The following is a 21848-nucleotide window of genomic DNA, read 5'->3' as shown; positions in this document are numbered from 1 at the left end:
ATGTTCATGCATCTCCTGGTGTATAAAATTTTGAGCAGCAATAACTTTCGGACTGTAGTACGATACTGTAAAAGGATAACTAACCCCTAAACCAAAACTTCCAGCTTATAAAGACCATTTCCTGTTTACAATAAACGTTAAGATCTGCAAATTTGAATTCACATCAATTAATGCAATGTTTATCTAATTTAAATAAAAAAAGTAGTCAGAAAATTGCACTGGCACACTTTATACGAAAATTTGAGGATAAATGCATACTTGAACTCACATTTTTATTTTCATGATTAAATCATCTTGAGTACTAAATTCAATATTCTACGCACAACAAAATACATACAATACAGGAACTAGGATGAAAAAATTATCTACAGCGTGAACATACTTTTGTATAAATAGTTCTTTGACCTTGAACTATGACCTAATCTTGACCTCTTACCTGGGACTCCACCGGGGATTTCTGTGGTTCCTTTTATGTCTTTACACACATTTATATAAAAGTTCCATCCTTCCTCGGACGACACTAGGTAGCCACCATCTTTCTTTGTGAGTGGTGCAAGATTATGTTTCTGGTTGTGTTGGTCGTACACATAACAAGGTACTTCCTTTACCGCTCTCTCTGTGTCGTTACATACGATGTTTGTTCTCCACAGTACGTATGTTGTACACAACGAGTATACATGGAATTCAGGAGAACCCAGGCCCTAAAATTATTTCATAAATATACAAATGCAATTTGAAAAATATGCATATGATAGCCATACCACCAAATTTAAAACTAAATTTTTACACAAAACTTATGTTGTGAAGCTTATAAGTTTCCATGCATAATATATATGCATATTCCCCTTCTAGAAAAATCTTAGCAAACTAAAGGTTCTGCTACAAGCCTACAAAGTATGAAAGGATTCAGTCCAAGATAAAAAACACATTCTATTGGGGTTTCGACCAAGTTAACTCATATATATTGATTTAACTGGTGTACTTACATTAACCTAAACAACGGATTCCTTTTTTTTACAATCAAATTATTACAATGTAACTAACTATTCATTAACTCTTACCACATTCAAACTGCACTGGAATGTGATCATGGTAGCATAATGACCATTGTCCACCTCTGGACATGCATCCCCCTGTAATACCAGCGTTTGTTCGGAGACTTGCGTGTTGTCCGCTGCTACGATTCGTGTAAAATTACCAGAAGACTTTGGTGGTTGTCCCTTAACCGTCCGACAGACAGAGGTCTGATCATGACAGTCACCACTCTGGTGTTGTTTGATGGCCTCACAGAGACTGATCTGGTAAGTTGTGTTCCCATCCTCAGATACCATCGGCCAAGGATTGAACCTGTATAGATATAGTTCAGTGTACATTAATAGTAAGACGGCTCTAGTACATTGTTTAATATCATTTAATGGAACGTTTTAAAAGAGTTCTCTTTAAACATTGTGTATTATTTTATGGAAAGTTTTATAGGACCTCTCTTGAAGCCTTGTTAAGTTTTGAGAATTACCAGAGAATTAAATTTTTTACTAGAAAGGAGATATCATTATATTATATACATTGTATTAATCAATCATTAGGCTAGACTAAATGAAAGAGTGAGGCTTATATCAACTGGTGCTCAAACTTCATGTAATACGGGGGTTTTGATATCCCTAAACGAGTGAAGTACAATTCACCGTTGATTAGTCCCACCATGCAGTAATTATGACAACATCATTTGGAAAGATCTTTATAACGTCATAATCACTGGAAGGTTGGACTAATCAACAGTAAATTGTACTTTAAATTTACCCACATCATTTTGGGATCTCAAAACCCCCGTATTAGATGCTGTTACCTTTCATTGCCTATTAATTGCTATTGATAAGTACCTGATACATAACACCATCAACTTTAAATTTTTAAATACATGTTTATCTGTGCAACTAAAATAAATAAGTCGAATACCTACATCTGCACAACACAAATGCTCATTCAAGCCTTGCACCATATTCTCATGAGCTTCAACGTACATCATTTGAAGCAATGAACTATAATGTACACTTATTAATCATGCATGTCCTAATTCTGTTTCATAATTTTTTCAGTACTTAAGTAATGAACCATGTCCCCTGTTTCATGCATTGGTCACACAATTATCTTAACCGGGTTCAAGTGACCAGGCTATATGGCCTAAAAGTGATACTTCACAAAAGCTACGTAATAATATGGCTACACAAATGCATATAAGCTTTTATGTAAATGAGACCTGCCACAACAAATTTTTATTTGAAGTGTACATAAAAGTAAAGTATCTGCTCTACTGATTTAATATGATGTTTCCGGAAAATCCTTCTGTAATGCTATAGGCCTACCCATGCATCACCATACTTATTAGTTGTGTGTAACACCATGTTTGTTGATCAGCTGAGCAATGAAGTAGAAGATTAGTCAACGATATAAATGTGCTTACTTCTTTATCAAAGAGAAGTCCGAGCCGCCAAAAACACAGTGAGCCGCCGCCAAAAACACAGTCTTGTGGTGTTTGATCACAATTCCCTCTGTGTAGAACAATTGCCAGGCAAAAGGCGACTGCAGATACGCTACGTAAACAAGACATGGCATTTGTTTTCTTCCTCGATCTGGCCGCCGCCATGATTGTGTGCACAGGAAGTTTTGCGCATGAACACATGACTGTCACAAGATCAGTCACGTGACAACATTTTCGTTGGCGGGAAATTACAGTCTTCTTTGCCATTTTTCAACTATTTTTTACACTAGGTAACATAGCTATAATCTTTAAATATATACTGACATCAAATGTGAAAATATAGAAATGAAAATAGATTTGACTTATTCTGATAAGTTTTGCATTTGTTTTTGACAGAGACATAGGAGATTTATACTATCTAAATCTCTGTTTATTATCTCAAGACTTTTTTGAAAAAGGCATGGTAAATCAACTAAAAATCATGAAACATTGAATACTTAGTTCCTTCGACCCATCCATCTATAGACTTGAAATCACATTTAGCTTGTACTTTCTTCAGACCACAAGGACTTGGCATGTTTCAATTTCTATATATTCATTAGTCAATATTTATCCATATTGTTTTATATCGCCTTGTAGAATTAAACTATTTCAAATTCTACCTGAGTGGTCTAATACCATATGAACCAAATCAAAGGCCATCAATTTCTATATTAGATATTTAAATTCTTTGACAAATGTCAAAAGTATTATCTGATGTGGAAGAAAAACGATGGCCATAGGATGCAACCCTGAAGAACTCAATATGGGCCAAAAAGGTTCACACAAAAATACTGACTTTGTGTTTCTAAAATTGGAAACAAGTTGATATACTATAGGGCCTATATCAAATATCATGTAACCATTTATTACTTATTAGCCAATGAGAATACTGCTAGTGAAAAATCAGAGCATTTCTAATATATTCATGTATATAATGACCGTTGGTTGGAAATTCATGCCAAGTCTTAATGCTTCATCACAGCAGCCATGATATATAGTACTTACACATAGCTTTAATTCTTCAGAATTAGGTATGAGTTACTCCATTGTACACTAAATTTAGGTTGCAGGTGGTTGACTATTGTACTTGACCTGGTTAATCAACAGTGACCAGGTAACACCACTAGCAGATGAACCACCAAGAATTTAATAAATCAGTTAGTCGGCTATTGTTAAGTCGTACCATGTTTTTTTTTTTCGTTTCTCCTTTCTCCTTTTTTTAGACTTATGCAAGCGTTTTTGTTTTTTTTTTTCTTTTTTTTTGCTTCAGCAGTTTCTTATAACCTGCTTGTTACACTTATTTCAATATACATCTAGAAATGACATAACATTGACAATTTCAATTAGGCCATTGCAACTACCCATTCTTGTTTCAAGCAATTTCTGCGTTGTCTCCAAATAGTATAAAATCCTTTTAACCCCAACTTAAATTGTTAACTGATTTACTTTGAAGTACATATTTTTGTTGGTGACGGCAACAAAATGTTTGGCTACACCCAAATAGTTCTAAAGTTTAACCATGACTCAACCACCTTCAGGTTATTAATGAGGTTTGACTATATAAAACTGTCTCATTTTAGTATCTTTGATGACAAGTTTTCCTACATTTTGAATCCTCATTTTCATTCTCAATAATTATATTCCACTACAGTGTATATCATTTTTCCAAATTTAAAAAAAATATTTTTCGGATCAAACCCAAGCAGTTCAAGACAATTATGGTGAGCATAATTCTGAATCAAGATGTGAGGCAGTTGTTATGTAGGTCCTGGATTTAGGTTGGTGGTTTTCCTCAGAGTATTCAGGCTTTCCAACACTACCATCAAATCCTATCAGTCCTTAAATAATCACGACTGATAACAGGTAAATCAAAAAGAAAGCAACCCAATTACAATATCCTTTTAGTCTATGTAAAAGAAAAGAAACAGAAAACAGAATTAAAAATATTTGTTTTATTTACATCATATATTCCATATTATTGTCAATATGTCACATGACCATTGTCCACTACATTGACCAGCTATACATATTGCACCATACAGTCAGTAGAACAATGGTCCAAAGAAAGCTACAACCTACATCACTACCTATTTATACACATTTACAAATAAAACTTTTATACACAGCACAAACAAATTCTCTACAAGATGCTATAAGTACACATATAAACTGTAAATGAGATAAAAATATCAAAAAGAAAGTACATATGCATATTTTGAGACTTTCCTTATTTACTTGGTACTTAAATATTCTGCAAGTTTATTTTCTATTTATAATATATATATTTAAAATTCAATACATCGTACATACCAGGTAGGTAGACTACATTTGTAATTATAAAAGATCAGTGTAACTAAGTTTAGAGAGACATGAAAGCTTTTTTGTAAGAGTTTTAGATTTAGGTTTGATGGAAGAAAAAAAATGTATCTGAAAAGTAGATACATAAAGATTTTGTTGTAAAAATGTGAAAATAAAAATAAAATGGTAACACAAATAATATGGTAGTTTAAAATAATTTACATTTAAATAGTTTGAAATAATTTATTGTCTATATTTTTAGTTTTATAAATGATGCTTTGCAATTAACAATACCTAGCTGTTCAAGATGCTTTAAAAAAACAAGAGGCCCAGAGGGCCTGTATCGCTCACCTGGTTTGTAATGCCAAGTCATGTTCTGAATACAGGTTCATTGTTTCTTTTCTGAAGGAATTTGAATATTTACCTCCGATTTCCCATATTGGGCCACACCTCTCCTGCCCCTGGGGGGTAAGAGCCAAAATTTATACAAGTTCTGTTTCCCTTCCAAAAAGGATGTTTGTGGCCAAATTTGGTTACAATCCATGCAGAACTCTAGGACAAGTAGCGATTTATAGGATTTAACCTCTATTTCCCCTATTGGGCCCTGCCCCTCCTGCCCCCAGGGGGTCAGAGCCAAAATTTATACAAGTTCTGTTCCCCTTTCCCCAAGGATGTTTGTGGCCAAATTTGGTTACAATCCATGCAAAACTCTAGGACAAGTAGCGATTTATAGGATTTACCTCTATTTCCCCTATTGGCCCCGCCCCTCCTGCCCCCGGGGGGTCAGAGCCAAAATTTATACAAGCTCTGTTCCCTTCCCCCAAGGATGTTTGTGGCCAAATTTGGTTACAATCCATGCAGAACTCTAGGACAAGTAGCGATTTATAGGATTTACCTCTATTTCCCCTATTGGGCCCCGCCCCTCCTGCCCCGGGGGGTCAGAGCCAAAATTTATACAAGTTCTGTTCCCCTCCCCCAAGGATATTTGTGGCCAAATTTGGTTACAATCCATGCAGAACTCTATGACTAGTAGCGATTTAAAGGATTTACCTCTATTTCCCCTATTGGGCCCCGCCCCTCCTGCCCCCGGGGGGTCAGAGCCAAAATTTATACAAGTTCTGTTCCCCTTCCCCAGGATGTTTGTGGCCAAATTTGGTTACAATCCATGCAGAACTCTATGACTAGTAGCGATTTATAGGATTTACCTCTATTTCCCCTATTGGGCCCCGCCCCTCCTGGCCCCAGGGGGTCAGAGCCAAAATTTATACAAGTTCTGTTCAAGATGCTTTTAAAAAAAAAAAATTGCAGCAGATTTTCAAATCATTCAGATCTTCAATTAGTACAAAAAACAAGTTTATCTTAGCAAAACCCATTTTCCAAAATTTGTACAAAATGCTTCCCTAACAATAATGTGATTAAAGGCCATTTTCATCTTACATGTACAATACATGTATATTATCACGAAAGTGGGACTATTAAGGTCTTTTCAATATATCACAATTAAGATAGAGTAGTGGACTGGAAAATCAACAATAACATATTGTGAACATGTTATTTATTTAAATGATAATAAAAACCCAACAAAAACACATAGTTCCACAAGGTTCTTTTTTAGCCATTGATGTCACATATCAGAGAGAGAGTACAAAAACAAAACAGATATAAACAATTTTTATTCTGTGAAAATGTAAAACTGATTTAAACTTATAAGAAAAGGTAGAATATTTGTGCTTTCACCATTGTAAATGGATCACATGTGACTCTTTTATATAAATTAATGTGCAGTAAATGTTTATTCAGTTTTCTTGAAAAATATCATATGTCAGAAAGTAATACAATTTTCCAATAAAAAAAATCAATAAAAGTCAAAACATTATAATTTCTTTAAGATCCTGGCCCCTATTTCTCGAAACAAAAGTGCAGACTTAAGTCAAAACTTAAGATTTTCGCCTTATGTAATTTATATGAAAATTTATGACTTAAGTCAGTTTTTGACTTAAGTTTGTTTCGAGAAATCGGGGCCTGGTTTGATAACAAAATTTCATTTCTTCTCAACATAAGTTCATGCAATTCCGAATTCCCATAAAACCCCAAACCTTTAGCCTTATAACTTACACAACTTAAACAATGACTTAGAAGTGATAATATGGGAAGACTGTCAGACTATGTAAACACTTGTTTGTTTGTTTGTGAGATCCATGATGGCTTATCTTTAAATAAACAATGAATTACAAAACTTAAATGCACTTTCCTAACCAGTGTATTTTTGTTAATTATTGTAAAAGGGAGGTAATTCCTAAACCCTTGAAAAGTTCTCATTACACGGAAATCACAATGTATAATGACCAAGGGCTTCCATGCTGTAAATTTTACAGAAAATCAAAATACTAATTAAGCCTTGGAGGTTCATAAATTCACATCAACAATTAGCAATTGTTTAATCAAAATGAATGATTTGGACTAGATGCAGGTATGGTACCAATATATCCTGTTATCTGATCATCACTATAGAAAAAATCAGCTGTCACAAAAAAATCAGTTCTTATCTATATGACATATGTATCATTCTGAAAGTGAACCTGCCGCTAGGAAGGGAATGTAAAAATAAAACCAAAGTACAAATAAAACAGAAAAAATAAATGTAAAATATGTTATAAAGACATTCAGGAATTAGGCTCAGAGATAAATAAAAAAAAAAAAAAAAAAATAGGTAAAATTATGAAATAAAACCCAATTCAAACACTAATTATATTACTTACATACCCAAAAAAAGCATTCATAAATCTAAAGTTTCAAGAATCAAAATAAGATGATAGAAATTGTATTAGGAATATTGATAGGATGTCACAAACACTTTGATCTTGTATCAACACTACAATGTTACTTATAAATCTGATACAGCGTGTTATCTCAAACTCTGATAACCTGACACGCCTCAACAAGACTTCACTCAAGTGGACACTCAACTTCATTAGTAAACACACTATGGAGATTAACTATGACTTATCTTGAATATTTGAAAAGTTTCAGTGATTTTTCTTATAGCCACATCAACTTCACGATATCAAGTTTTGACTTTAGTACCTACCGGTATATCTTATCTATGGTTGACTGTACCCGTTCTTATTATGTTAATTAAATTCAATATTAGCGCAATATTGATTCAGAACACATTAGAGGAATGATATGTTAACTCAATCAAAATACAATAATTGATAAAATATTGATGACATACAGAAAATGCAATAAAGACTTACATATTTTGCACAAGTCCAAAAGTAGTTAAAATAGGACTATGTGAAATTAAAATACATGTATTCATATTATAGATAATAGAAAATAAAATTTTAAATACAAACCCGATATATTTAATATACTTGTATATGTATTTAGCTGTAATCATTGTACCCATTTAGACTAGAAGTTTGGGTTTTGTAATAAATCCAATAATTAATTACATTTTCACTGTAAGAACCCCTTAAAACTTAGGATAAAATGCACCTCTTTCACTTCGCCATAACAAAAATTTCACACATACACTCTAATAATAGTCACATTATTTCCTAGGTGATATAACATTGTTTCTGTAATTATCTAAATTCTACATAAGATTAAAATTAATATTTTAATATCTTGACATCCCAGGTATTTAAAAGGAAACAAAGGGAAATCAAGAAAATGCATTTGAACTACGTATTATCCATCAAAATATCAGGTAAAATGCTAGTTTGAAGTGACATATTAATCATGACACAATTACACAAAGTACTAACTCTTTGTGATAAGATCATTTAAAACATTTTGTGAAGAGTATTTTTAATTAATTTTGCCTCATGGCTGACTAGAACCCACAATTAGCATAATAAGTCATGTCAGAGTAATTAATTATCCTGTATAGAAATCAATGGTTATCAATATTGGGTATTCATAATATAAAAAAAGAACCAATGAAAAATGTTTACTGATTATTACCGATTTACCATATCCACACTAATAATTACACTACAATATTGTCAAAACAATAAGCACTTCACATTTCTAAAGAAAATGATGCGGAAGTTTTCCAAACACATTAACTGGGAAATTTTGCTAAAAGAAGGTGAGGATAGTGATCAAAATGTGAGGACAGGAATGAAGAAGTGGAATGGTATAGGATTATAAACAGAGGACAATTCCATTAATATACATGTATATGGGACGCAGAGCTGATGGTAATGAAGAATGAACACTAGATTCGGGAGACATGTAAAAAAAACTTTGGGGCTAATATGTTGTTACATAAAGAACATCTGTTTTGACAGAGAAGTATCTAACTATCACATTTTTACTTAAAGAGCTACACTGCGGACAGATCAAAATCAAAAGATGTTATTTATTTGGATAATACATAGATAGCATTGAGTCAGTGTAAACAGTCTAATTAACACCTCCAATCAAAAAATATAAGTAATTTTGATTTTAGCACAGTTAACATATTTTATTCAATATGGAATTAATGTAAACAAACTTTTTTTCATATTTTGGACTTTTAAGATGAATAAGAAAATAATTGTTTAAGGGCAGTAAAAGTGTAACATAATATTATGTAACTGGAGAAAAAAAGTTGCCAGTCCTTGTTATTAATTGATACAATATACTATTTGTTGGCGAGATAACACCTTAAATTAGTGCACTAATAGGAGAAGTGAAATAAACATGAAGATTTCAAGGCTTAGCAAGTTTGTTGAAGTTAAATCTAAAGCAAATGATGCATATGGTAGTAAATTTCAAACAGTTTATAATTTAATCTGGTATAAACATGAATACAAAACAAAAATATAAAACTTATCATACCTTAGGAATAAGCTATACCACACATTAAAAAACCAACACATTATAATAAGGATTTCTTTCAGGCCATATCAAAATAAATGCAATAACAATGACTTTACAATCAGGGGAGGTAACTCACTTGACACAATACAAAGTTGTTTGATCTTACACATAGTTAAGACGCACCAACTGTAGTGTAAAATACTGTGTAGATTTCTCTGGATTTTGAAATCGAAAGTAAAACTTTGAGGACACAGTGATAATCTATCATTCATGTGTACCAGCACAAGAATACTCTAACCCATACTGAAAATTTTATCTAAATATCATTTCTGTCAAATTCCATTTTGAAAACCCTATTAATTGTTTTTAGGGACTCTTTTGTCGATGTGATACTAAACGGTCCCTATATTACCATAGCACAACTCAGGTTTAATATATAATGATAAAATTAAATCACCTAAAAGGTCTCTAAATCATTCAAATGTGTCTTTGAAATCAAAACTATCATTGACACATAGACAGACACCAGGGAGCTAGCTGTCCAAAAGGTGATTAGGCTGATCACAGCTTAACAACAAGGTTTATATCAAGTTAAATAATTTCTTTTCAAACTAACAAAATGTTATGGAGATTATGAAGTTTTTAGTCATTACCTAACTGGTCATTTCAGGAAAGATACAATCTCAAGTTATTTAGCAAAAGAGAAATAAAATGTCCAACAATCAAGTGATTGAGCTAATAACCCTCTATATCTATTTAAGGAAGCCATTGTAGTTTTCTATTGATTTAGAGACACATCTCGTAAGAACTAGAAGTAGTTACCAATACATTTGTATGTTCCTAGGCTATGAAGTGACAGAAGTATCTCTCACTATTGTTGATGAGATAATTTTTACAATTACCCAGGTACTGTAAATATAAACCATATGTACACATATACCCAAGTTTGTCTTTGCTGTTAACAGTCCTTTCTGACACATGCATGTACCAGCAACAAAACAATTTTAGAATGAACATTTTGCTTCGGCAATCAACAATGATGTAACTTTTTATTATGTCATCAGTGATTGGCTAGGGCAAAACTTAAAGACTGTTTCACGATCAGCTTTGGGCCAGGTCATCTCTAATAGGAAGACTAGTCTTTATATAACAACAAAGTAACTTATGGGTCAAATAAGTAATATTAAAAGTTGTATACCAGATAACACTGGATCCTTATAAATGTGTGTCTGTAGGATACGAATGGCTTCAAATAGTAAATATGGGGCAAAGAACATGATGACTTAGTAATATTTTACCTCTTTGGACCTTCTGAGATACATTCTTTTGGTAGTAAAAAAAAAAGAATTTTCCATTGAAAACGTAAATTTGTTTTAACTACAACAAGAGACCCAAGAGGCATTGGCGGTCACCTGAAATCTGCTACAGAAAGAGCATTGCAAAGTTGGTTCAAATCTGTAAAAAGTATTTACGAATCGGAATAAACTTTAAAGTTGAACCTTCGTATTAGAATTTTTTTTTTTTCATTTTGATAGTTAGTGTATTATGTTACCAAACCTAATGCTTAAAATTCCAATTTGCCTTGCCAACGTTAAACAACAAAACCAAACTAGAAGTCAGTCAGTGTCAGTGATTTTATAAATTTCACTTTTTAATCTATGAAGAGTATCTGGTTCCATCAAACCTGTGAATTCAGATTTTTGAAATTTAAGCCATTTTGACCCATTTTGACCCCACCGCTCTGGTCCCTGGGGGTCAGCCAGGACGAATATGAATATGGTGTTAAAATGCTATTTCATGGCTAATAATTCTAACCCAGTTTGACTCATTTCCTATTAAAACTAAGCAAATAATGTTCATAAATGTATTTTTCCTATATAAACTATAGTAAATTTGACCCCTCCCCAGGGGAAAGTCTGAGATCCCAGGGCCATGAAATTCACAATTTTTGTAAAGGGCCTTATGACCTTCCAATCTATGAAGAGTATCTGGTTCCATCAAATCTGTGAATTCAGAAGAAGATTTTTGTAGTTTTGGCCTATTTGACCCCTTTTGGCCCGCCCCTAAGGCCCCTGGGGGTCGGCCAGGACCGATATGGATATGACGATAAAATGCTGTCTCAGGCTAAAAATTCTAACCCAGTTTGGCTAATTTCCTATAAAAATAAGCAAATAACATTCATAAATGTGTTTTTCCTATATAAACTATAGTAAACTTGACCCCCTCCCCAGGGGGGAAACATGAAACCCCAGGGTCATATAATTCACAATTTTTGTAAAGGACCTTAAGACCTCTCCATCTATGAATGAGTATTTGATTCTACCAGTTCCAGAATTTCAGAAGAAGATTTTTGAAGTTTTAGCCTATTTGACTCCTTTTGGCCCCACCTCTAAAGGCCCCTAGGAGTCAGTCATGGAAAATTTGTTAATAGGATTCAATGGCCATTTCATAGGGATAATTTTGGCAACATTTAACTAATTTTCTATTATAAATGACTAGAACACTGACATGTCAGAAAGGGCCCCGCTATGTGTCTGACGTGCTTAAGTGGAAAAGTAGTATTTTGACAACGAATTCTTCCGTGTTAGCTATATGTTGCTAATAAATAATTAATGTCAACATTAATTGGGAAACCGATGATGGTACATTATTATAATTCTTTGGAAAAAGTCTTCCAAGTATTTAACTTGAATCCTGATTCCAAGCTAACATTACATTAAGAGCATACAATTAACTCAAATAAATTTGACCTTGACCTTTGACTTAGTAACCTTGGCCATGACCTTACCTTTGGACAGTCAACTCCTTGTTTAATTCTGAACAACTTTGCATTATAATGTTATAACAAAAATGTTTATCAGTTAAGAGCAACAACATTGTGATTTTTTTAAATGTTAAAATCCAAGATGGCCGATTTTTTAAATTTAATTTCAGCCTGAAAAATTACCAAGCAGATCTAGGATGGATGGGGAATCATCATGTAAAATATGGGGAAAATACTCCACTCCCTTCCATCATTAATGTGCAAAAGAAAAAAAACGGACAGACGGACGGACGGACAGACAGACGGACGGACAACCTGATTACTATAGGGCACCCGCATCTCGATGCGGGGCCCTAAATGACCAAATAATGCTCCAAAATGTGTTTTCACTATATTAAATTAAGTAAACTTAACCCCCTCCCCAGGGGGAAACCTGAGACCCCAGGTTCATATGATTCACAATTTTTGTAGAGGGCCTTGAGACCTTTCAATCTATGAAGAGTATTTGATTCTGCCTTTTCTGGAATTTCAGAAGAAGATTTTTGAAGTTTTAGCCTATTTGACCCCTTTTGGCCCCACCCCTCAGGCCCCTGGGGAGCTGGGACTATATAATTCACAATTTCGGTTGACCTTTGGCTATGGAAGGTTTCTGCAAAATTTCAACAGATTTGGTTCAGTAGTTTTGGAGAAGAAGTCGAAAAAGTAAATTGTTTATCGCCATACGACGCACGACTGACGACGCACAGTGGACAATGGAAGAAGACGGACAAAAGGCGATAAGAATAGGTAACTTGAGACTTCGTCTCAGGTGACCTAAAAAATTATTAATATCACAATCTTGATAATCAGATGAGGATTTTAAAATATTTCAACTTATTTAAAATATTTTGAACATGTTTTATGTGGGTTTTCCCCCTAAAAATCTTAAAATCTTAACAACAAAGTCTAGTAAGAAACTTGATCCAAAATATATAGTTTAAGACACATCACATCTATAAAGTTTCTTGATGTAGGTTTCAAATTAATTATAGACCCAGTAACATTACACGGCAATGTCTGGAGCTAATACCCTTTGTTACGTGTCCTTGTCGTACAGTTGCAGGTCTAGCTTCACCAACACTTCCCCGGAGCTCACCTCGTGTAATAGTAGCCTCTTCGTGATTGGTCCTTTAGTCGTTTTATTCTCGTCCATTATTTCCTTCACACAAATCTCAGTCCGTCCCAGGAAATCTGTACAACACAGTCACATTGTATGTCAATAAGGATTGAAATTGTATTCCCCTTCTTTTCGTATTTTCACTTCAACAAAATCTGCCATCATTACCTGCTGGTAAATACTGAACTTATCAAACATACAATGTCTAGTTTTATTTTATTCAGTCTGGGAGATCTTAATTTGTCTTTAACTTTAACACTTAAAAGTTGGACAATTGTTTATTTATTAATTAGGGAAGTTTGAATCCTCAATATTCCAGGGGTTTCTATCACTGCTGTTATATTAACCCATGAGGTATGTCAGCAAAACTGAAAGCTAGATGTGTGCAACCACAGATGAAACAGGTAGTTTGGTTCCCAGGTTCAACATCGCTGTCTCTGTAACCTTCAAAGAAGTCTCTGCAGGCCTGTGATTAGTCAGTTCTATTATCTTGAACTGCCTTCAGTTTTACTATGACATATTCTGGGGGTAGATATAACTACAGTGTTAGTAACCCTTGGGAGTATGATGGATGGGAAGTTTGTATTCCACAAGAGATCACTTTGTCTTAATTCTTTTATTAAAACAGAACAGTCAACATCTACCGACTGTACAATGTAAAACAAGAGGCCCAAGAGGCCTTGACGGTCACCTGTGTGCTGCTACAGAAAAGCATTGCAAAGTTGGTTCAAATCTGTAAAAAGTATTTACGAATTAGAATAAACTTTAAAGTTGAACCTTTTAGAATTTTTTATTTTTTGTTTTTGATTTTGATAGTGTATTATGTTACCAAACCTTATGCTTAAAATTCCAATTTGCCAATGTTAAACAACAAAACCAAATAAGAAGTCAGTCAATGTCAGTCATTTCATAAATTTCTCTTTTTAATCTATGAAGATTATTTGGTTCCATCAAATCTGTGAATTCAGAATAAGATTTTTGAAGTTTTAGCCTATTTGACCCCTTTTGGCCCCGCCCCTCTGGCCCCTGGGGGTCGGCCTGAGGCCTGGACAAATATGGATATGGTGTTAAATTCTATTTCAGGCTAATAATTCTAACCCAGTTTGACTAATTTCCAATGAAAACAAAGCAAATAATGTTCATAAATGTGTTTTTCCTATATAAACTACAGTAAATTTGACACCCTACCCAGGGGAAAATCTGAAATCCCAGGGCAATGAGATTCACAATTTTTGTAAAGGGCCTTAAGACCTTCCAATCTATGAAGAGTATCAGGTTCCATCAAATCTGTGAATTCAGAAGATTTTTGAAGTTTTAGCCTATTTGACCCTTTTTTGGCCCCGCCCCTAAGGCCCCTGGAGGTCAGCCAGGACCAATATGGTTATGACGATAAAATGCTATCTCAGGCTAAACATTCTAACCCAGTTTTACTAATTTCCTATGAAAAATAAGCAAAAAACATTCATATATGTGTTTTTTCCTATATAAACTATAGTTAACTTGACCCCCTCCCCAGGGGGAAACATGAGACCCCAGGGTCATATAATTCACAATTTTTGTAAATGACCTTAAGACCTTTCCATCTATGAAGAGTATTTGATTCTACCAGTTCCAGAATTTTAGAAGAAGATTTTTGAAGTTTTAGCCTATTTGACCCCTTTTGGCCCCGCCCCTAAGGCCCCTGGGAGTCAGTCATGGAAAATTTGTTAATAGAATTCAATGGCCATTTCATAGGGATAATTCTGACAACATTTGACTAATTTTCTATTATAAATGACCAAGTAATGCTCCAAAATGTGTTTTCACTATATAAACTATAGTAAACTTAACCCCCTCCCCAGGGGGAAACCTGAGACCCCAGGGTCATATAATTCACAATTTTTGTAGAGGGCCTTGAGACCTTTCTATCTATGAAGAGTATTTGATTCTACCACATCTGTGAGTGGAGGAGAAGATTTTTGAAATTTTAGTCAATTTTACCCCTTTTGGCCCCTCCCACAGCCCCCTGGGGGGTGGGGGTCATATAATTCACAATTTTGATTGGCCTTATGCCTTAGAAGGTTTGTGCAAAATTTCATTGAAATTGCTTCAGCGGTTTTTGAGAAGAAGTCGAAAATGTAAATTGTTTACGAACACACGACGGACGACGCACGACGCACGACGCCTGACAAAAGGCGATTAGAAAAGGTCACTTGAGACTTCGTCTCAGGTGACCTAATAAAACTACCAAAAGCCTCACCATTGGGAGAAAACAGATCTCTGTCGAACACAGTTATACATAGGACATCTTGTTGCACGTCTCTGATGGTAAACTGCATTGATTGGTTCCACTTAGGGTTCAAGGTCGAATTGATGACCTTGGTCTTGTGTTCTTGAACTCCCATGCTAACTTCACAAAATGGGTCACTTTTTCCTGTAATTACCCAAACGAAAGTTTTGAAAGATCATTGGGTGGGGGTAAGCTCTGTAGAGTTATAAAATTAATGGTACTCTGTATTTGAGTCACAATGTATATTATATATCTATTCTCTGATCACACATCATTTACTGATAGGTAAGTCTTAGATGATCTTTAACAGAATTTTAAACAGTACTGGAATAAGTTTTATAATGCAAAGTAAGATGTCTTAGAAGTTTGTAACATTTAAAATTGGTCCTCAATCTGATCAATAACATTGCCTATTAAAAGGTATTTCCCACATGATCTTCATCATACAGCTAATGAGAACACTACAACGTTTTTACAATACAAATCTGTCCAAACACATTACTAAAGCAACAACAAATATGAAAATATCAAGCAAGAAACTAACACATTAGATATCTTCCACAATTACTAACATTCTTAGATCACATTCTGTTTACATACAAACAGCAAAAAAATAGTAATCAACATTTAGTACATGAATTCTATTTTTCATCAGCTTTAATATATCAAATAAACAATAATTTTTAAGAGCATACTGACATCTATGAAGAACAGTGTTATACTGTGAAACCTCAGAAACTCGAAGGTGACTGGGCCATAGTAAATCTTTGTGCTATCTGAGTTATCAAGTTACATTGTAAGTATGGCTAAAAGCTGGGACAGTACAAATAAAGTAAAATGAGGAGGTCTAGTTAATGAGGTTCAACTAAGTATAGATCACAAAATCTTGTATTTCTCTTTGATATAAAGCAATAGAAAGATGACATGCAAAGAAATGCATGCCTTATGAAACAAGAATCATGAGGGCTATTTGGTGTATACAGTACCGTTGTCATCACTGGGTTGTAGGTGACAGGCCTCGAGGATCAACACAAGCAGACGACCGACCCCTCCTGTGTGTCTCACTGTGTAACCCAGATATAACAGGCATGCAAGTCAAACAGAACTAATCATTGGTATGTCATCATGCAGTAACTAAACAATGGTTATATCTCATATATAGGGTACTGTATCTACACAGCAATAAGCCCATGCCTGGTAATAAGCCCATACCTCTACATGCTATTGACCTGAACATTACTCTTCACACCTAACTGTGTCCTTCAGTCACTACCAGTACAAGCCTTACTTTTGAGATTTTGCATATGAACATGTCAAAACTATTTGTTATGGTCTCTTGGGCTTATTGCAGGGTAAATACAGTAGTGTATCAGGTCATTCTTGTTCTATGTTTTCTCTAAATCAAATACGAGTGATGCACTATCCTAATTTGTATTATTTAGGTTTATTCACACATTAGTCCTGCTAATCCTGTCCATCACTATACACGTACATTCTCGCTAAGGGAAGCACAGGCTCTAATACAGTATGTAGTTCTGGTAAGTTTGTTGGTGTATTATAAACGGATAAAATCTATTGGTTTTAATGTAAACATTTTTACAGACCAGTTAATAGAACATAAGTACAAACAAGGTTTACATTTCTTTAACCCATGGATTAATTTCATTTTATGGATTTCCTGCTGATTACCAGTGAAGGAAAAAGTAGACTTAGGAAGGAAGTATGAAATGATGGATCAAATATATACAATAAGTTGTACTGTAACCTTCAGATAACATAGCAGAATGACGCACTATCTTATAAAAAGTTCTGTTTAAGTTACATATGATTTCAATGACAACAGCTGTTCACACCAGCTATCTAATTATCGACAGACATTAGTGATAGAATTTCAACTGATTATCAAATAATAATCATCCAATATCGGTATAAGGGTTTTTTCATTCTGATAAATTCTGAAGTATGAAGCATGCAACAACAAACTTACAACAACAAAACTAACAATGGAAAGAAAAAGAAATGAGAGCAGAAAAAGATTATGAATTTCCAAAAATGCAAAACAAATATGAAGCAAATGAATATTCATGAAGATTGACTAATATTGAAAAGGGGAGATAACCCAGTGAAGTCTTACCATCCTGTGAGGGTGCGAGGTTAATACCCTCGGTGATTATGACCAGCAGACGGCCAACAACAGTGGCCTTACTGACAGCTGATAGGAAAGGAAAGCAGCATGGTATGATGGAAAGGATGAGCAATGTTCACATAGCTCTAGCAACAGTTATAGAGAAAATGGACTTTTTATAGGATATTTACATATTTGAGGAGAAACAAGGAAGTTCTGATTGACATGAAAATTTAAAAAAAGTGTCATTGTAATAATCTTCAAAATGCAAAATTGTTTTTTTAATAGTAATGTATATTACAATCTAAAACCTCAATAATATCTAAAACTTGAACTTGACCTTGACTTTAATCAGCTAAGTAGCTAGAAGGATACTATCTAAAGGCTAAATTTGTATAGCTGCAGCACTTTTTTTTACTGACTTTTCCTTGAATTTACAGTAGAAATACTGAAAGTGAATGATACAATCAAAAGACACAAGGCACAAAGTACAAAGTCAACAAAATGGTGTCTACAAAAGTGTGTGAAGTAACAGCTTGGTAACAGCATGGTTCAGTAAGACCGATAGTGATAGTGGTTAAATTTAGGTACAGGTAGCTAAGACAATAGAATTCAAAGGAATTCTAGGGTTACTACTTCAACACCTGTCGTGCACAGTACATTTAGTTTTTCCTTGTAATACCGGGTAGATGTGTTTTCCACAACATTTTTTTTCAGTGTTATATCCTAAGCCCCACTATAAGACAAAATATATAGAAAATAATAAGTCATCAATACCCTTGCCCCCATACTAAAAACAGACAGGACAATACCTCCGCTTAATACGAAAATCAGACAGGATGATATCAGGTAAACTTAGGTAACAATATATACCCTACTATTTTATAGTAATTAAGACCCTACAAAGAAGGCATGTACTTTTAAAGTATGAGTTATGATTGATAAAAAGGATGACCTAACTTTTAAAAAGTAACATCAGGCTATAATCTTGATATGGAACACTTACTTCATAAATTTACTTAATTATATTGAGCACATTTTGAAATGTATGCAATAATGCTTTCTAAAGTATTAGAGTATAAATAACTATGAACCAAAGTGAACAATCTATGACAAGACCATTATATGAAATAATTGTGTGATTTTTATAACATAGAAAAGTGGAAAATATATTTGATTTAAAGTGACAGATCAAGTGAACTAAGGTATGCATACGAGTTACACAGTAAACTTACATTGATGAGTTTTCTCACGCTTCCGTTTCTCCGTTTCCAGGTAATGTCGAGATGCTGCTTCAATATTCTTACACCAAGCATCACTATAACAGATATGGCATTATTAATTGATTTTTGAGTATGATTGTCTACAAAGTTACATTATCATGTTTAGTTTATGATTTTACAGCTAAGCAAACCAAAACATTCCTAAGATTTAGAGTGTCTTCTGTAAGACTCATCCAGAATTGCTGCTTTTTTTTTACATTTGTATAATCTGAACCGTTAACACACCAAACACAGAGCTCTGAAAGCCTACAGGATGTTACCGTTCTGTCTGGTTCGTAGCTCGCAGGTTAAACACTCTGTCCACATGTGACAGCTGGAACTGACAGGTCTCAGAATCTTCTTCTGTTGTCTTCTTTAACATGACCTCATTCAGGAAAATTGGCTGGAAGTCAGTTATTATAAGATGTTATTGGCAGATATTCAGGACAATAAAAATATGAGTAACTAAGCAGATCATCAAAAAGATGAACTCAGAACAAAAATACAGGTCATCATTATACTATGTTGATGAAGATCTGACAATGGCCGTTTGGATGACCTCAATGATTATCACACAATGGGATTTTTCAATGAATTATAAACTGTCTTTCAATTTTTGTTTAGTTTCCATATTACCAACTGTTCTCTAGCTTCAATCTGATTAAAACCAACTCTTTGATTACTCTCCATTCCAGTACATAGAGTATCGGAGTGTCATCAAAGATCTCGTTCTAATCAGACTGCTTTACCTTTTTCTTAACATTAAATAAATACCAAAAAATTAGACTGATAGTAGTTGGTATGAACTACTCACCGACTTGTACATTTTATACTGGGCCTTGGCTTTGGGGTCAAACACGAACACAGATGTAGAACTGGTGAGAGGAACGGTCAGCAACAGGAAGTCATTGAACAGGAAACCAACCAGCTCCTTGTTACTTTTATTCTACAAAAAAATATTATGTATGTATATCAAACTATACATTGTATCTACTGTAATAACAAAATATTTTCAAAAACTTCTGATACATGTACAAATCAATGTTCTTTGCCCAAATAGAAGTACCATAAACCAGGGGTTTTACTATGGAGAAAATCAGAGAGTAACTAAAGGAAGCCTACATGTACAATTTTACTAATTTTGTAAATCAGGTACATGTACCATGTTATAGACTATACATTAACTACCAGTATAGTTATTGACATTATAATGTTACATTTAAGAGTTAATCAAACCAATAATGACATAAAATCCATTGCATTGACAGGAGTGTTTTTCCAGCAACATCTGAAACCTACCTTGTACAATGTCCCTGAGTATAACAATTTCCTAGGTCCTAGGCAGTTGGTTACCGAGTTAAATGTGATTTTCTGAAAATAAAAGACTACACATGATGCAAAATTGTAAAACAAATCGCCTTTTCCAACATTTATTCAAGAAAAATACACCAAATTTGAAACTCATCAGATGTCACAAATATTTTTTTTCTAATACAGCTGTTTATCTATACACACTTCATGTTTATACATGTATGATAACATTTATGTTAGAATACCTTAGAATTGTGTTAGAATACCTTCTCTTCACCTTACTATGAATACCATCATAATTGTTTAAATATAGGTAATTGACCAAATCCACTTACCTCTGGAAGACCATCACACTGGACATGACTAAATATCCACTCGAGGCGGTCAGAATTCTCCCGCTCCCGTACCCCCTCGTTAACCTGGCTACATAATTCCTCGGCTTTAGACAAAGCGTCCATCAGATTCTGGTGATCAGGGTGGCCTACTGGAGTGTACTGTAAGATCTACGGACAGAAATCAGTAACTAACTAGCAAATACACAATCAAAAACTTGTGTGTAGAGTATAACCTGCTGAAAGATCATCTCTTTTACAAGACCACCTTTCTAGGGTCCAACCTGCCTGTAAAGACCACTTAGCTATAAAGATATTTTTCTCTGTCTCTTGGGTGGTCTTTATAGCCAAGCTTGACTGTAATTGCAAAGTAACCTCATGTTTATGATGTGGATATGATACAATTCTATTTCATTTTGACTGTAAAATTAAAAGAAAATAATCAATATATGTGATGACATCTATTCTGACAATTGATTTAAATGATTTAATATCTTTTTGTCCAGCCATAAGACTAGATTTCACAAGTGTGGTAATGTGTTTACCTTGCCAATCATTAATGGGTATTTTGTTATCCTCTGCATCGGTTTGAGGAGGAAGCTACTAAGAGGCATACCCTTAGTTCTGGGATCTGTCACACATTTCTGTAAAATACAACATTCATATTTAAATATCCTTGAACCAATGTTTAAAATTGTAATCACCAAATACTTGACATTGACATATCAAAAGATGCTTGCTATATCTACTACACCAATATGTATGAAAATATAAGATGGAAGAAACTTTGCCATAGAAAACATGTAGAAGAAAAGATGAATTAAATATTAATGTGGAAAACTTTCAGATTTAGATGAAGAATATTGTTGCCTAATGGTTTTACCTTGTGGAGTTCCTTGAACTCAGGTGAGTTTTCTGTCTTGTGTTGTAGCAGAGCTGCGGCATTTAGTTGGCAGCTACAGAACCGGATATAGGGTGTCAAGTGGGGCAACTATCAG

At 34.0% G+C, this 21848-nt stretch overlaps 2 protein-coding genes across 9 annotated transcripts in view; both read right to left on the bottom strand.

Annotated features, from left to right (window-relative positions):
• The window catches only part of LOC138333474 (cation-independent mannose-6-phosphate receptor-like), a 39350-nt gene extending 36694 nt beyond the window's left edge, over nucleotides 1–2656 (bottom strand). Inside the window, 4 exon segments of the mRNA XM_069281880.1 lie at nucleotides 437–701; nucleotides 1062–1347; nucleotides 2459–2517; nucleotides 2519–2656. Of these exon segments, the coding sequence (XP_069137981.1) occupies nucleotides 437–701; nucleotides 1062–1347; nucleotides 2459–2517; nucleotides 2519–2641 (733 nt within the window). The 5' untranslated portion in view covers nucleotides 2642–2656.
• Nucleotides 2657–12489: 9833 nt separating this feature from the next.
• Nucleotides 12490–21848, bottom strand: part of LOC138333435 (intersectin-1-like) — a 56886-nt gene continuing 47527 nt past the window's right edge. For 5 of the 8 annotated variants that reach the window (XM_069281811.1, XM_069281850.1, XM_069281841.1 and 2 more), the window contains exons 36-45: nucleotides 21734–21841; nucleotides 21396–21494; nucleotides 20854–21021; nucleotides 20507–20578; nucleotides 20022–20153; nucleotides 19489–19610; nucleotides 19181–19263; nucleotides 16807–16884; nucleotides 15791–15964; nucleotides 12525–13625 (exon numbers count right to left, since the gene is read on the bottom strand). In XM_069281811.1, coding sequence (XP_069137912.1) covers nucleotides 13471–13625; nucleotides 15791–15964; nucleotides 16807–16884; nucleotides 19181–19263; nucleotides 19489–19610; nucleotides 20022–20153; nucleotides 20507–20578; nucleotides 20854–21021; nucleotides 21396–21494; nucleotides 21734–21841 — 1191 coding nt within the window. In that variant the 3' untranslated portion in view covers nucleotides 12525–13470. Of the gene's footprint in view, nucleotides 13626–15790; nucleotides 15965–16806; nucleotides 16885–17954; nucleotides 18033–19180; nucleotides 19264–19488; nucleotides 19611–20021; nucleotides 20154–20506; nucleotides 20579–20853; nucleotides 21022–21395; nucleotides 21495–21733; nucleotides 21842–21848 lie in introns of those variants that run through there. The other 3 variants (XM_069281869.1, XM_069281820.1, XM_069281857.1) reach the window with 3 other exon arrangements.

The sequence above is a fragment of the Argopecten irradians genome, chromosome 1, assembly GCF_041381155.1.
Source record: "Argopecten irradians isolate NY chromosome 1, Ai_NY, whole genome shotgun sequence".
In the NCBI taxonomy this organism is placed as follows: domain Eukaryota; kingdom Metazoa; phylum Mollusca; class Bivalvia; order Pectinida; family Pectinidae; genus Argopecten; species Argopecten irradians.
Note: the sequence above shows the minus strand (reverse complement) of the source record. Positions and strands in the feature narration are given on the sequence as shown.